At 36.8% G+C, this 13,359-nt stretch overlaps 1 protein-coding gene across 1 annotated transcript in view; it reads left to right on the plus strand.

Moving 5' to 3' along the window:
* The window catches only part of LOC139742867 (uncharacterized), a 66,969-nt gene that overhangs the window by 16,080 nt on the left and 37,530 nt on the right, over positions 1 to 13,359 (plus strand). The window contains exons 2-7 of the mRNA XM_071653380.1: positions 5,052 to 5,171; positions 7,533 to 7,744; positions 9,103 to 9,265; positions 10,648 to 10,725; positions 12,114 to 12,233; positions 13,179 to 13,292. Coding sequence (XP_071509481.1) covers positions 5,052 to 5,171; positions 7,533 to 7,744; positions 9,103 to 9,265; positions 10,648 to 10,725; positions 12,114 to 12,233; positions 13,179 to 13,292 — 807 coding nt within the window. The remainder of the gene's footprint in view (positions 1 to 5,051; positions 5,172 to 7,532; positions 7,745 to 9,102; positions 9,266 to 10,647; positions 10,726 to 12,113; positions 12,234 to 13,178; positions 13,293 to 13,359) is intronic.

Here is a 13,359-nt window from a genome sequence, read left to right on the forward strand (position 1 = left end):
GTGGGGATTCATGTTTTGAAAATTCTTAAGTGAGATAATGAGAAACCTCATATGAAATATGAAAGAGCATGCTATTTTAAGAAGGATTCAACGTTTATTTGATGAAAATTGGTTTTCAAATGGCTGAGACATCCAAAAAAAGTGATAATAGTAAAAGGCGACATGCCACAACTTTAGGATCTCTTTGTTTCACCTTGTTTTTGGATATCTCAGCCATTTCATAACCGATTTTCATCAAATAAACTTTTGATGCCCCTTAGAATTGCATGCTCCTTGACATCTCATAGAGTGGTTACTGAATATCGCGCAAAATGTAAAAGCTAAATCCTCACCTCGACCAGAACTGTACATACCCTTTAAACTCAAATCTCCCAACTTGTGAGTGTCTTAATAACTCAATAATTGGGAATGTCTTTTAATGCATTTCAGTTCTATTATAGGGTTATATCAACTCCATACATATTTATTTCCGTGAAAATTGGCCGTGACCAATGTATATATATATATATATATATATATATATATATATATATATATATATATATTGAAACAAGGAAGGGAAAACTGACCAGAAACAATTGTAATAATAACAAATAGCGAAAACTTTGAGCAAAGAAAATGGGTTTTCATCGGGATTCGAACACGAGACATCCGGATGTCTCGTGTTCGAATCCCGATGAGCTTTGCCATGTAGAAAGGCGGCGATTTGGCAAACCATTTTGGTCGCGGCAACTAGCTGAAAAGCGGGCAGTTATATCAAGGAGAGATAAACAATAAAATCCATGTACACACTCATTGACTTCGTGGCTGTTAATACACACCTTACCGATTTCACGTCCGATTTTGTTCAAACTTCTTTGATATTGTCTTGTTTCAGTTTACTTTATCTTTGTAGGTCAACACGATTACTGAATGTGATTTCACATTTTGGACACTGTTCCACAACATGGCATCTACATAAAACAGCAACAAACAAAACCGAACTTCGCAGCCTGAGATGCAAAATATCACTCAACTTAGTGAGAAACACTCCAGTTCATCCTACTCCAAAATCTGTAAAAATGATTATTCATCCATTATATCATGTTATCAAAGAACAATTATCATGGTATTTATTTACACTATCGTAGTCCTTCCAATCTGGTCGCTCACTTTTATGTCACCTTCATAAACTGGTAATGTTAAACGGCTATTTTGGGTAACACAGTCAGAGACAGGGGCGGATAACAGTTAGTATGTGGGTTCGTGGAGCGCTTATTTGTAGCTCAAATTGATAACACCTGAAGGTATTCATTCCTATTCACACCCATACAGTTTTAGAGCTTGACAATCTCCCGCGCCTAGACAAGATAATCATGAAATGTACAGGAACATAATAGGAAGATGGATCTTAAAGGATGGAGCCATCTTCCAATAGTAAAAAGCTCTGTTTTTCCTCCAAAGGGACCCACATATTACACGCATTGTCTTTTCAGTGGGTCCTTCCGTACATTATTTCGTACATTACATCATTATTCTCCTTCGTGATTGATTACAATTTTTTGTCATTATAATGATATATTATTATGTTTGCAGCTGTTGTACATTCTGACTCTTTCAAACTTTACCGTTTACATTACTTTTGTAATAAAAAAGAGCGAAATGTTTTCTATAGTGTTCTGTCAAAAAAATAAAAAGAAGTTTAGATTGCATTGAAAAATCGTCATGGTGCTCTGCATTTACAAATTTTTCTTAAGATTTTATTAAAATGTTTCCTCTGTTAGTATTTACCTTCAGTATGACATGGCATTACATCTTTACCTTATAACCGTTTCGTACGACCGTACAATATGAAAATGTATATCGATGCATATGTAATTCACATAATTATGCCGACATATGTTACACTGTATTGACAATAGATTACATTATACAAAAAAGTAACTTCCCGTTCATCAAAATAGATTAACTTTTGAAAGAACCCATTTTGAGCAAAATATCTTTGCAGGACTATTTTTACACTTATTGACTAACTTCTGTGTGAAAATGAAATTGATTTGTTTAATCATGCATGAGTAAGCACATATCTAAGATAAAATAGTCACTTCAAAAGAAACAAGAGTAGCTTTTGGAAAATCTATGAAACATTCTGTTTCCGGTGAAAGTTAAAGTACTGTTGTTGTTTTGTCTTCCATTGCTTGACCCTCTGTATACTATTGTAACATTACACTTTAACATTTTTGCTTCATTTTTATGGTGTGTTCTTTCAGCCACAATACAACTCCCTCATGTTCACACAACATAAAATTATGTTTGGTAACAATATCGGATGCTCGTTCTTTATCTCTGAACTAAATGGAGTCTTCTTCTTTTTTTTTTGTCTCTACTGTAAGCAAAGGTCTCTCACCTCGCTCTCGTAAACCGCTGTTGAATACTAGTATCTCAGCTCCCATACGTGCTGTAAATAGCGTTGGTGAACAATTTTGCCATTGATGAGAAAGAGAAAGATTGACAATGACAAAATAGGAGGGGGGGGGGGGGTATGAGAATCAACGAAACACCAACTTAAGCTTACAGATGTATTTCCGCATTTTTATGTGAATTGTAGATTGCTTCAAGAGCAGAATCCTCATTCTACTTACGTAACCACCCAAACACAATAGCTAGTCTCTCACTACTACACACACATACACACACGCACACACGCACCCACCCACCCACACACACACACACACACACACACACACACACACACACACACACACACACACACACACACATTTACTCACATACCGCATTACACACTCACGTAAACTTATACAAAGCTGTCATGATTCAGACATGGGATGGGATACTCGAAGTTGAGTTCATAGATTTCCATCCTATCAAAGCAGGTATGGCTCCTACCCCCTCAAGGCTTTTATGTATTATCTCGTCAGTGAACATGCAACAAGGGATTGCTTCGTGTGCAGGTCTAAATACAAACACAAAGCTTGCTTCATCCGCTTGGGGAAATATTCCAAAATGCACCGACTGTAACACATGCATACGTCTACACCTATAGAATACCTACACATGCATACTAATTGTGGATCCTTTGTTGACAGTGACAATGAGCTGGAATGAATGGCTATGTTGCGGAACAAAATAAAACAACACCACACCCATGGATTATGATTATTAATTGGAATGTGTTGCCATGGTACACTGACAATAAAGAAAACAGCAGAACACAATGTTCGTACGTGCGTGCGGTGTGTGTGTGTGTGTATTGTGTGTGTGCGTATGTGTGTGTTTTGCTCATTTCAAACAGAACACCATTGCTGTACGACATTAGAGCAGTTGGCCCTATGGCTTTCTCTGCAGGCCATCCTGTCATAATAAAGTGGAGCTGGTTAGATACGCGCTCTAAAACCGGTCAAAATCAAGAGATGAAAATCAATGGCAGAGTTGTAAAGAACGGTCATGTTGTATACAATGACATATCCCCCTTTCAAATGTAAAACTGAGTTGAGTCACATCTGAGTACATCCTAAAGGTGCAAACACAGAATTGTTGTATCATATCCTGCCGACATGTTGCGTAAATCTTATATAACTCGGACTTGGTTCCATAATATCACAGGTTTGGGGCGTAGGCCCTACTACTTTGTGAACGAGGTAGTTCTGTAAGAGGACCTCGGGAGGAATCAAAGGGAAGAAAGAGGGTTGTAAAGGATTGAGCAATTGGCAGGGAGATGTATATTGCGATGGAGGTACGTGCAGGAGGAGAAATGATGGAAGAATCGAGAATATTTCGATAGATGGAGGGGTGACAAGAACCGGTCAGGTGGTATCGACATTTCGAATACGTTGACAGCTCATCTCCACCACGTGTGCTTAACATTTTAGATCAATCTGGTATACATTCTGCACTTTTTTAATATTGCAGATGTTTCATCTAACTGTTTTCATTTTTGCATTTTTAACTGTTATTAGTATATAGTTTAGTTTAGTTAATTTATTCTTTATTAGAAATCACACCCGTCACACAGACGGCCGGCCTAAAAAGGCCTATGAGTGATACATATACATCAAACATTATAAGTAATACAAAATATGTAAATGTATCATGTAAGACATACAGACAATAAAAATAATTTAACACAACAAAAGAGAGAATATGGTGGGCTAAATAATACATAAAAGAGATATTCAGTTGTGGGAATATAACAAATTGTTACGGCACGTTAAAATAAGGCTGGCAAAACTGGCTACTTGACAGCACAGTGACTCTGATGACATTAAAAAAAAAGAATTGTTAGTAAATATGTAATCGAGAAAGAAATCCAACAGACAGAAGTCTCCTATTACAGCACAAAAAGTGCATAGTGTATGTAGCAGCTGCGCTTGAGAATTGTACCTATATCATGATAATCAACACAGATTACAAAAAAAAAAAGTTTGCCAGGATACTTAAGAAATTTAAAAAAGATCGCATCATTTTGAATACAATTGAATGATATTCACCTTTGTTGTTCCAGTCCGTGATCATCGAATGGAATGTTTAAATCAACAACGTTCTTATTGTTTCTGTTTTCGAGGGGGTGTCTTCTACCTCTTTGTGAAAAATGATGGCAAAAAATGTTAAATTAATATGCCTGTTTTCTGTTTGTTTTTTGTTTGTGTGTAACCAATGGTTTAAGTCCGTCTTATACCCACTACGCTACTTATTACCGCCATTGTCATGTCAATCTTCATTCTACTGTAGACAAAAAGTGAACATTGCTAGACAAGCGCAATCTGTCTTTCTTGCCTTTCATGCTTGATGTATTTTCTGCTCTTATTGTATTGCTTTATTGATGGCTTTCTTGTGAAATTAACTTGAATCTAATTGAGTTGAAATGAATTGAATTGAACGCTGCTCAGGTATTTTTGTCCAAATAACTGGGGATGGAAACATCCAGTAGGATGGAGTCATAATTGGTGCTTGAGATACTTAGTAAACCGTGACAGTATATCATTACTGCACGTGAGTATTTATTTTCTTCTGACTTCCCTAATTCAATTCCTTTTTTCTATTTCCCCCCACAGAGCCCTGCACGCCGGATTACTGCCAGAACGGGGGCACCTGCGTCGAGCGCTTGGACGAATCCCGAATGTGTCAGTGCCCATCACATTACCATGGCGACACGTGCGAAACAAATGACCCAGGTAAGCGGCTGCAAATGATTGTCTCGTATGTTTGCCGTGCCTCATTTCTACTGAGTTGAACAAACCATTGAAAACTGAATGAAGCTTTAAAATATGATGAAGTACTTTGATTTATATATCATATTTTTTGACTTTGTAGTTTTGACTCTGCGGAGTTTTGACTCTGGAGTTTGTTTCATGTGATTAGCGGTATGGTTACCAGTAAGATATCGTTCTACACTTTAAGAAATGACGATTCTCTAGCAGTTTAACATAGCTACAGTTTTCATGAGTTATCTTGCTCTTTCAGGTACTCTCCTGACACCCCCCCCCCCCCCAACATACTTAGTTCAGAATTTTCCTAGTGACCTTGTTCTCTGTTGCCTCTGGCATACGATTGCTATTGCAGCACTAACGCAAATTATGACAGACAAAATTAATTGCACCAAATTGTTCGTAGGGTTATTAGACTCTCCTACTCAATTACTTAGGATTAATGAAAAAATAGGTTTATAGGGAAGAAAGTGCATGGGAGCTCATCCCCAGTAATTTGAAGTTTGACATCTATTGATAAGCCAGTTCGGGGTTCCAGTTTGAGCATGAACAGAAAAAGGTCATTTGTATCGAGAGACAGGTTGGTTTTTAATTTCACTGAGATAAGCATCTGTAATGTAAAATCCTTGGAAAATGGTGCCTGCCAGTACATCCACCTGACAGCAAACCTGGTATTTGGCAATGTTAACAGGAAAAGTTTGTTAATGTATTCAAAACAGCACAATGAAATGGATAACTGCTTCCCAAAGTGTTGATTGACGAACCATTCTGGTCACTTCATCTACACAGGTTCATTCTTTGTTAGAATACGAGTTCCATGAATTGCTATGTTGGGCAAGCTGCTGCATTATGTCGCTTTGAATAGAGTGAAGTGCCTAACCAAGTGAGAAAAATGAAAGGTCATTTGTACCCATGTGCACATGAGCTATCTCCGAACTGGCTTATTTTATCAAAGTTTGTGACACGTGCTAGCCGAACGTTTGGTATCTTGGAAAATAACTGATAAATAATAATTTAAAGAACAACCATCATTACAGAGCTAGCATAAATTGGATTGAATTTGGAAAGCATGCATTGTTATATAAATGGTACGGAGGGGGGGGGGTGGATGGGGATAATTCGTTATATCTTGCTTCATAGTCAGCAAGGGAACTTTCTATGTTGTCTTCAAACATGACATCCCATTGTGTTTTCCTTTAAGGAATAATGATAATAGCAGTAGAAGTAGTAGTAGCAACAGCAATTATGAAAATGATAATAATGATAATAATAATAATAATAATAATAGAAATAATGATGATAAAATGATAATGATGATGATAATAATAATAATAATAATGATAATAATAATAAGAGAAATAATGATAATAAAATGATAATGATGATGATAATAATAATGATAATAATAACAATAATAACAGAAATAATGATAATTATTTGCATTCAAATAGCGCATAGTAATCTAAAAGATTCTCTTACAGTCTGTAACGCGCATTGAAATTCTCCCTGTAAGCAGTTGTTGAGTAACAAGTAGAACCCGGACTTTGCAAAGTCTTCTGTGCCCCTTTTCCTTTTTTCTTTCTTCTCTCTTCTAGTACCGTGTTGTTTTGTAATATTATTGTTTCCTCTTCCTTGTATAATGTTGCGTCTGTTGTGTGTGTATATGTTTTTTTCTTGGTTTTAATTTATTTCATTTTTACATGAGTGGGCAATCGCATGCGCATGTGTGCATGTATTCACTGTTTAACATTTGAAGATTAGTCTGAAATTGTTTTTTTTTTTTTGTACTCAGTGATTACCGTTTATGATGATGTTGTTTAGCAACATATTAGGTTTTGAGTGATCTAAATAACACAAGCCTTGCTTTTTAGTGGACCATTTTTTTTTCCTTATTTCCTTTTCTGTCAACCTTTCAACGTATGCATTGATGTTCTTAGTTATTCTACTGAATTGTACATAAATATACTTCACGATTCACATTGCATTACGCATTTTTTTTTTCAAACTGATCAAACAATGTTATGGTGTAATGCATGCTTAGTATTTTGTTTTACTCTTTGTTGGATGTTGGATGGAAGATAGACTAAAGCTGAAATGAACTAAAATTAAGTGAAGATATACCATGACTTATACGCTGAGTAAAGAAGTTCATTATGATTTTCTCTTCAGAGAATTCGGAAATTTCAACCTCATAAAATCGAAAACTTGAAAAATATGCTAGCTATCATTTCTTTTGCAAGGTGATATCCAAATTGCCCCTCACACGGACCCTGTTAGATAATGCTTCAATGTACGTTTACCATTTCCTTTCAATTCTCTCATAATCAGGTCGAGGAAACTGCAATGAATATTTCTACAACCAAACAACGGGGAATCTCACCTCGCCTAACTTTCCACTCGAATACAATGATTTTCTTACCTGCAACTATATCATCTACGCCCCGAACGCCGAAAGGATCCGTTTGACGTTCAACTTTATGCATATTGAGCAGTTTAAAGACGTATTGGATGTCGGTCTGGGGACTGATATTGTTGCTGGGGTAATCTCCATCTCCATTGCCTTACTTCGCGAAAAATGCCAACTTGCAAACTGTATTATAAGAGTGTCAAACTGAAGCAAATGCATTTTGGGAAACAGTGTTTCAATCACAAGCCACAAATGATTGCGTCAGATCTTTTACTCGGCTTATGTATTGAAGTTTAACATTTAACATTTAAGGTGTTGCTGTCAAGCCAAGGCTAAGTTGAATTACAATTTGGAAGATGCTGCAAAAAAAAAAAAAAAAAAAATCTGCAAAACCAGCTGCATTTCCCCTTCTGATTGCCAGGCTTTGGTCCCGAAATGCGCGATGCGTGATGCATACCATACTGGCACAGCACACCACTTCCAATGCCACCCCAAGACCGAGCTATATGGGCAACCATTCGAGTGTATATTTCCCCTGTGAAACTATAGTATTGAAACATAACGACGTTGGAGCAAAAGACAATGATGCAAAGATTTCAACTTCATTTCAACAATTTTATCTATGTTCATAATACAAATTTTATGTCAAAGCGTACCGGCTTGATGAAATATAATTTATGCATATCAATATAATACAGTGCGTGTAAAAAGAAGGTAATCCAACTGTAGAGGGCTACGTTTTCATAATTGTGAGAGCGTAATGTTAGTTGAGAGGAAGGGGAAACTCTTCCTCTTTCCACTGATACCAAATTACGTTGACAAAATATTTAATGTCATTCATGACTGAGCACATGAACTTTACAGGCAATCAAAGGAGAACAAATAACCAAATGATTAAGTCGAGTTATTTGACTTGACAATGATGGCTTCCAATAGGTAAACAGATGCTAAATTTTAACCAAATAATTTAACTTGCCTCTGTGTACAATTTGTTGGAAAATTGGACGTGCAATTCATGACTATAGCTATTTCATAACCTCGTCTACTAGCCTACTCAAAGTCGATATTTTGTGAAAATCCCCACAATTCTGTTTGATTTGATTTGATTTGATTTATTTCCGCATTCAATCAGATACAAATTGAATATAAATTTCAAAAGCACAACGACAAAGAATAGCAAGTGAAATAAATCGATAACAGTACACAAATAGACACACATAAGTGATTGCATTGAGCAGTATACATACGCAAAAAAAAAACATAAAATAAAATATGCAGTATTTTTTCAGTAAATAACAGAGATAATTGAATGCAGAAGACCGTCATCGCAATCGATTAAGCTTGAAATGAATGCGCCACTTTTTTTTTTCACTTAACGTTCAGCATGACATACTGTGGAATTACACTGTAAGCCCTTGGTGTTAATGAATTATAGAAAGAAAAAAAATGCGATTCCGGCATGACAGGTTTTCTCTGACGATTATATTACAGGGTGGTCAGTACGAGTTCTCCGACGAGTACGATACCGCAGATTACGGATTACCCATCGTTCCATTGCCGGAGCCAATCACTTTTTTTGGCGATACTGTGTGGGCTAGCTTTTTCACGGACAGGAACATCGTTCGTCTAGGATACCACATCAGCTTTGCTGTTGGTAAGATTTACGTGTGTGGACTTGCCATGATTCTCTCTCTTTTTTTTCTTTTTTTTTGCCTATCCCTAGTCTTTTGCATTGGGTAGTTGTTTGGGAAGTGATGATGTAATATTTTTCATTCGTATTTATATATATATATATATATATATATACATATATATTAGTATAAAACATCCATAAGGGGAATATACGTCGGAAAACGAGGTATCTTAAGGGGAGTTCGTTCCAAAAGGGGAATTTTTGATTCCCCTTAAGGTTTGGACAATGTTTTTCAAAGCCTTATCATTGATCTGGGGAATCAGGACTACTCCTCAGTAGGGCAAAGATGGCGTAGTGTGTGTAGATTGAAGACTGTACCATCAATACAGTTTTAGGGGAGATTGGCAGCGATGCAACAAAGGGAAAAAAAGGTGGGTGTATATATTGAATGTGCATAGAAAACGGAACTTTTTGGGGAATTTTGGTATATCTGCTTTTTCTCAAAAAAGTTTTTCTTATTATTACTTACATACAGAATTTAGTGATATTAGATGCATTTTCTGCTCTTGTCAGTTCAATGCTGCATTGAGCTCATATCAATGCATAATTTTTCAAAAAGGACAATATTTGCATTTTTCCTGAATATTTTGATAATTTTTTAATCAAAATTTCCCCAACTATCATTTAATTGCGCATTTTCCCTTAATGCTGGAAATAGTGTTATATATATATATATATATATATATGATATTGCAAGGATGAACAGTATATCATGGAGAGATGCTGGTATGTGAAGCACACCCCTCCGTTATGACAGATTTCTTCCTTTCTTTTTCTTTGATTCATTCGAATGAATTGACAACGGCACTATAACTATTCCGTTCAACCACACAGTAAAACTTCTTGCACTTGGAATTCGCTTGTACGACCTTTGATAACAGCTCTTTCCTATTATTTTACTATAGTATAATCTCTCCTATTGGTGCCTTATTTTCATTTGAACACAAGAGGGCGGGTTTAGCGTCATGTTTGCCGGAGTGTTGATTTGATTGCGTAGAAAATTTTGTTGTGCTGTTCTGTGACTAGAATATTCTGCATTGAGTAGTATATGGACAAAGACGGTAAAGAGACAAAAGTTTCCATAAGCATGATTAGTCAATAGAGATGAACTTGTGACAAACACATTGATTTCTTGTCGTTAGGACAATGAATTCCAAACTGTCACAAACAGCCGATGCACGACACAAAAGTTCATCGAATGAAGAAGAGCCTTTATTATGCGCAGTCTATTTTCGTATCTCATACTATACTTCTGCAATAAATGTTCACAACCTTTTCCGTCTTTTCAACATATCTTAATTCAATTGCTCCCCCTTTTTTTTTTCTTTCTTTCTTTTCCGCAGATGATGACGCATGTCTCCGGGAAAGCTGTCCTATCGGATTCAATTGCGTGGATGGAAATTTTACCTACGAATGCGTTGGTAAGTGCTGCTGGTCGTTGACCATTGGTTTAATAACTAAAAAAGGTGTTTTGAGTTAATTGTCATATTATGTACTACCTTGAAAAGCTTAGGCTATAAACCTAATAGAAAAGGAGCGCTATATCCTAGCGTTAGATGTAAAAATTCGTTTGTTTCAGAAAATGCTGCACTTTGCTCAAGCACATCTCATCACTATTTTGTTTCTCTCTATGAATGCAGAAATCGATGAATGTCTTTCGGAACCGTGTAACAATGGTGGAACATGTATTGATCTAGTTGGAAACTACACTTGTATGTGCCCCGCAACTCATTCTGGACCTAACTGTAACACTGGTAAGTGTATCGTAACTATTGCGTTTGCGCTCAGATATTGCATATTGAGTTGGTCTTCATCCACGTAAAATCTGGGTTTCTGTTATGTCATTATAGGCATTATCTTTATTCATATTATCCCAAGAAAAAATGGTTATCAGTGATTCAGCCCTGAGATTCTTTCCATTAAGGTTGAGGGGATTAACTTTGACCTAATAAGAATATTTCTACCCCCCCCCCCCCCCCCCCCCCCCGCCAGTGGAGTTTGGGCCGGCACCGTTACATGCTTACCGTCAGTGATTGTGTGTTCCTTCAAACAGTTTTGTATACTAGGCATAGCTATACACTATTGTATAACTATAGTTTCCCCGCACACACAAAAATGACGCTGCCATGAAGTTAGTAGCAAAAGATTGTTTTAATTTTAAGCAGTTGATACACGTACTAGTATATAGATAGTGCAGTTTCATGACCCTCTCGGAAAACGCATAAGACTATAATATGTCTAGGAATATCTCTTATCTTTGAAACCTGGAGATTTTACGCGGTAGCTTTCATCGTAGTCATCACTGTTGTGTTGATATGTTTGCAGCACTTTTTCATCTGATAACACAGACACACACGCGCGCACACGCACACACACACACACACGTACATATATACACATATACAAAATCAAATAAAGTTTTTCTGTTCGGTGCATTTACATGATTTTATGTTACATGATCTATGATATTGCAAATAAGTTATACGTTCCTCCTTTCATCTTCTTTTTTCTGTCAATACGACTTTCTGTTATTTGACTTTCGGTTGTTCTTTCTTCCCAGAAGTTCTTTCTCTAGTTTTATTTTTATGTTCTTTCTCTAGTTTTGAATGATGATTATTTTATGTTGTTTTATACATTGTCAACTGCTATATACGGACTCATTGAAAACAATGCTGTGGCTGGTAGGTTTTCTTCAAAAAAAAAAAACTGGATTTAAATAACACACACACAACAAAACAGATATCTATAATGACTGCGTATTTCATGATGTATGAAACGGATGAGTTCTTCACCTTCACCTTGTATACAGTGGTCGATCCTTGCGTGAGTGACCCTTGCATCGCCAACAACACCGTCGTATGCGAGAACCTTGTGATTGCATATCAATGTAGATGTCGTGATGGGTGGGATGGCACCAACTGCGAAGTAGGTAAGTCAGGCCATGAGTGTGGACAGGATTGGAGTTTTAATCACCCATGGAGGATGACTATCAAATGCATGATCTTTGCAATGACACTCAACAGTTGGCAAAGTAACACGCAACACACACGCTCACACATTCTCACACACTTACACATACAGGTGAAAATTTCATGTAACGGTACTGTACTTTGAGTGGTTACAGTGTTTCCATCCGTGGTTCTGTAATAAACAACAAAGGGACAAAAGACGGATAGGATTAGTTCGGCTTCCAAAGATATTCAGCATGTTTAGTCTGTGCAGTTCCCAAAAGACAAGGAACATAATGATATTATTTCCACCAAGATATCGTTATGAAAAGAACGAGCTCGACATAGGGCTAAAATCATATCATAATCAACAAAGAAAGAAAATTCAGCGTAAGGAGATAACAGCATACAATGTAGAGACTGATTTTGTTAATAAATCAGTATTTGACTGAACATGTTTTCTCACTTTATATCATCCTACTTACAGTATCAATGTATTATGTCGGCTGATCAGCTGTAACTGACACTTTAATTGTCTTACTTAAAGGGTCCTACTAGTTGGGTAATATTATTAAAACATTTCTATGACATTTGCTCCTGCGACAGTTGCTCCGATGAAATGTCTGCACGTTAAGCCAAGCGTAAATTCTACCCCCAAACATAACCCCAACCCCAAACCTAATCCTCACATCAAACTAACCCTAAATCCCTATTAAAACACTAACCCTAGCCCTAACCCTTGGGAAGTTCCTGGAAAGTGCTTGAAAAAAAAAGATAAGACCGGAAAAGCTGTCGCAGGATCAAATGTCGTGTCACTATTATGATATAGAAGTGATGCTCCGAATGACGTTGTGAATACAGTGTGTATTGTATATCTATACAAGCAGTTTAATGGTGAACTCTTCCTTGTATATGGCGTCATTCAGAGATCGACGAGTGTGCCTCGGACCCATGTCTGAACGGAGCAACATGCGACGATTTGATTGCCGCCTTTGAGTGCACATGCGCGCCAGGTTTCAGCGGACCCACATGCAGCATAAGTACGTAAATTTGAGCAACTCCACTTAGTGTTCAAGTTAACTCGAATGAATTGAGCAGGATGATAAC

This window comes from Diadema antillarum, unplaced genomic scaffold (genome assembly GCF_040938485.1).
Source record: "Diadema antillarum isolate AM-2024a unplaced genomic scaffold, OU_Dant_1.0 seq00001028_RagTag, whole genome shotgun sequence".
Taxonomy (NCBI): domain Eukaryota; kingdom Metazoa; phylum Echinodermata; class Echinoidea; order Diadematoida; family Diadematidae; genus Diadema; species Diadema antillarum.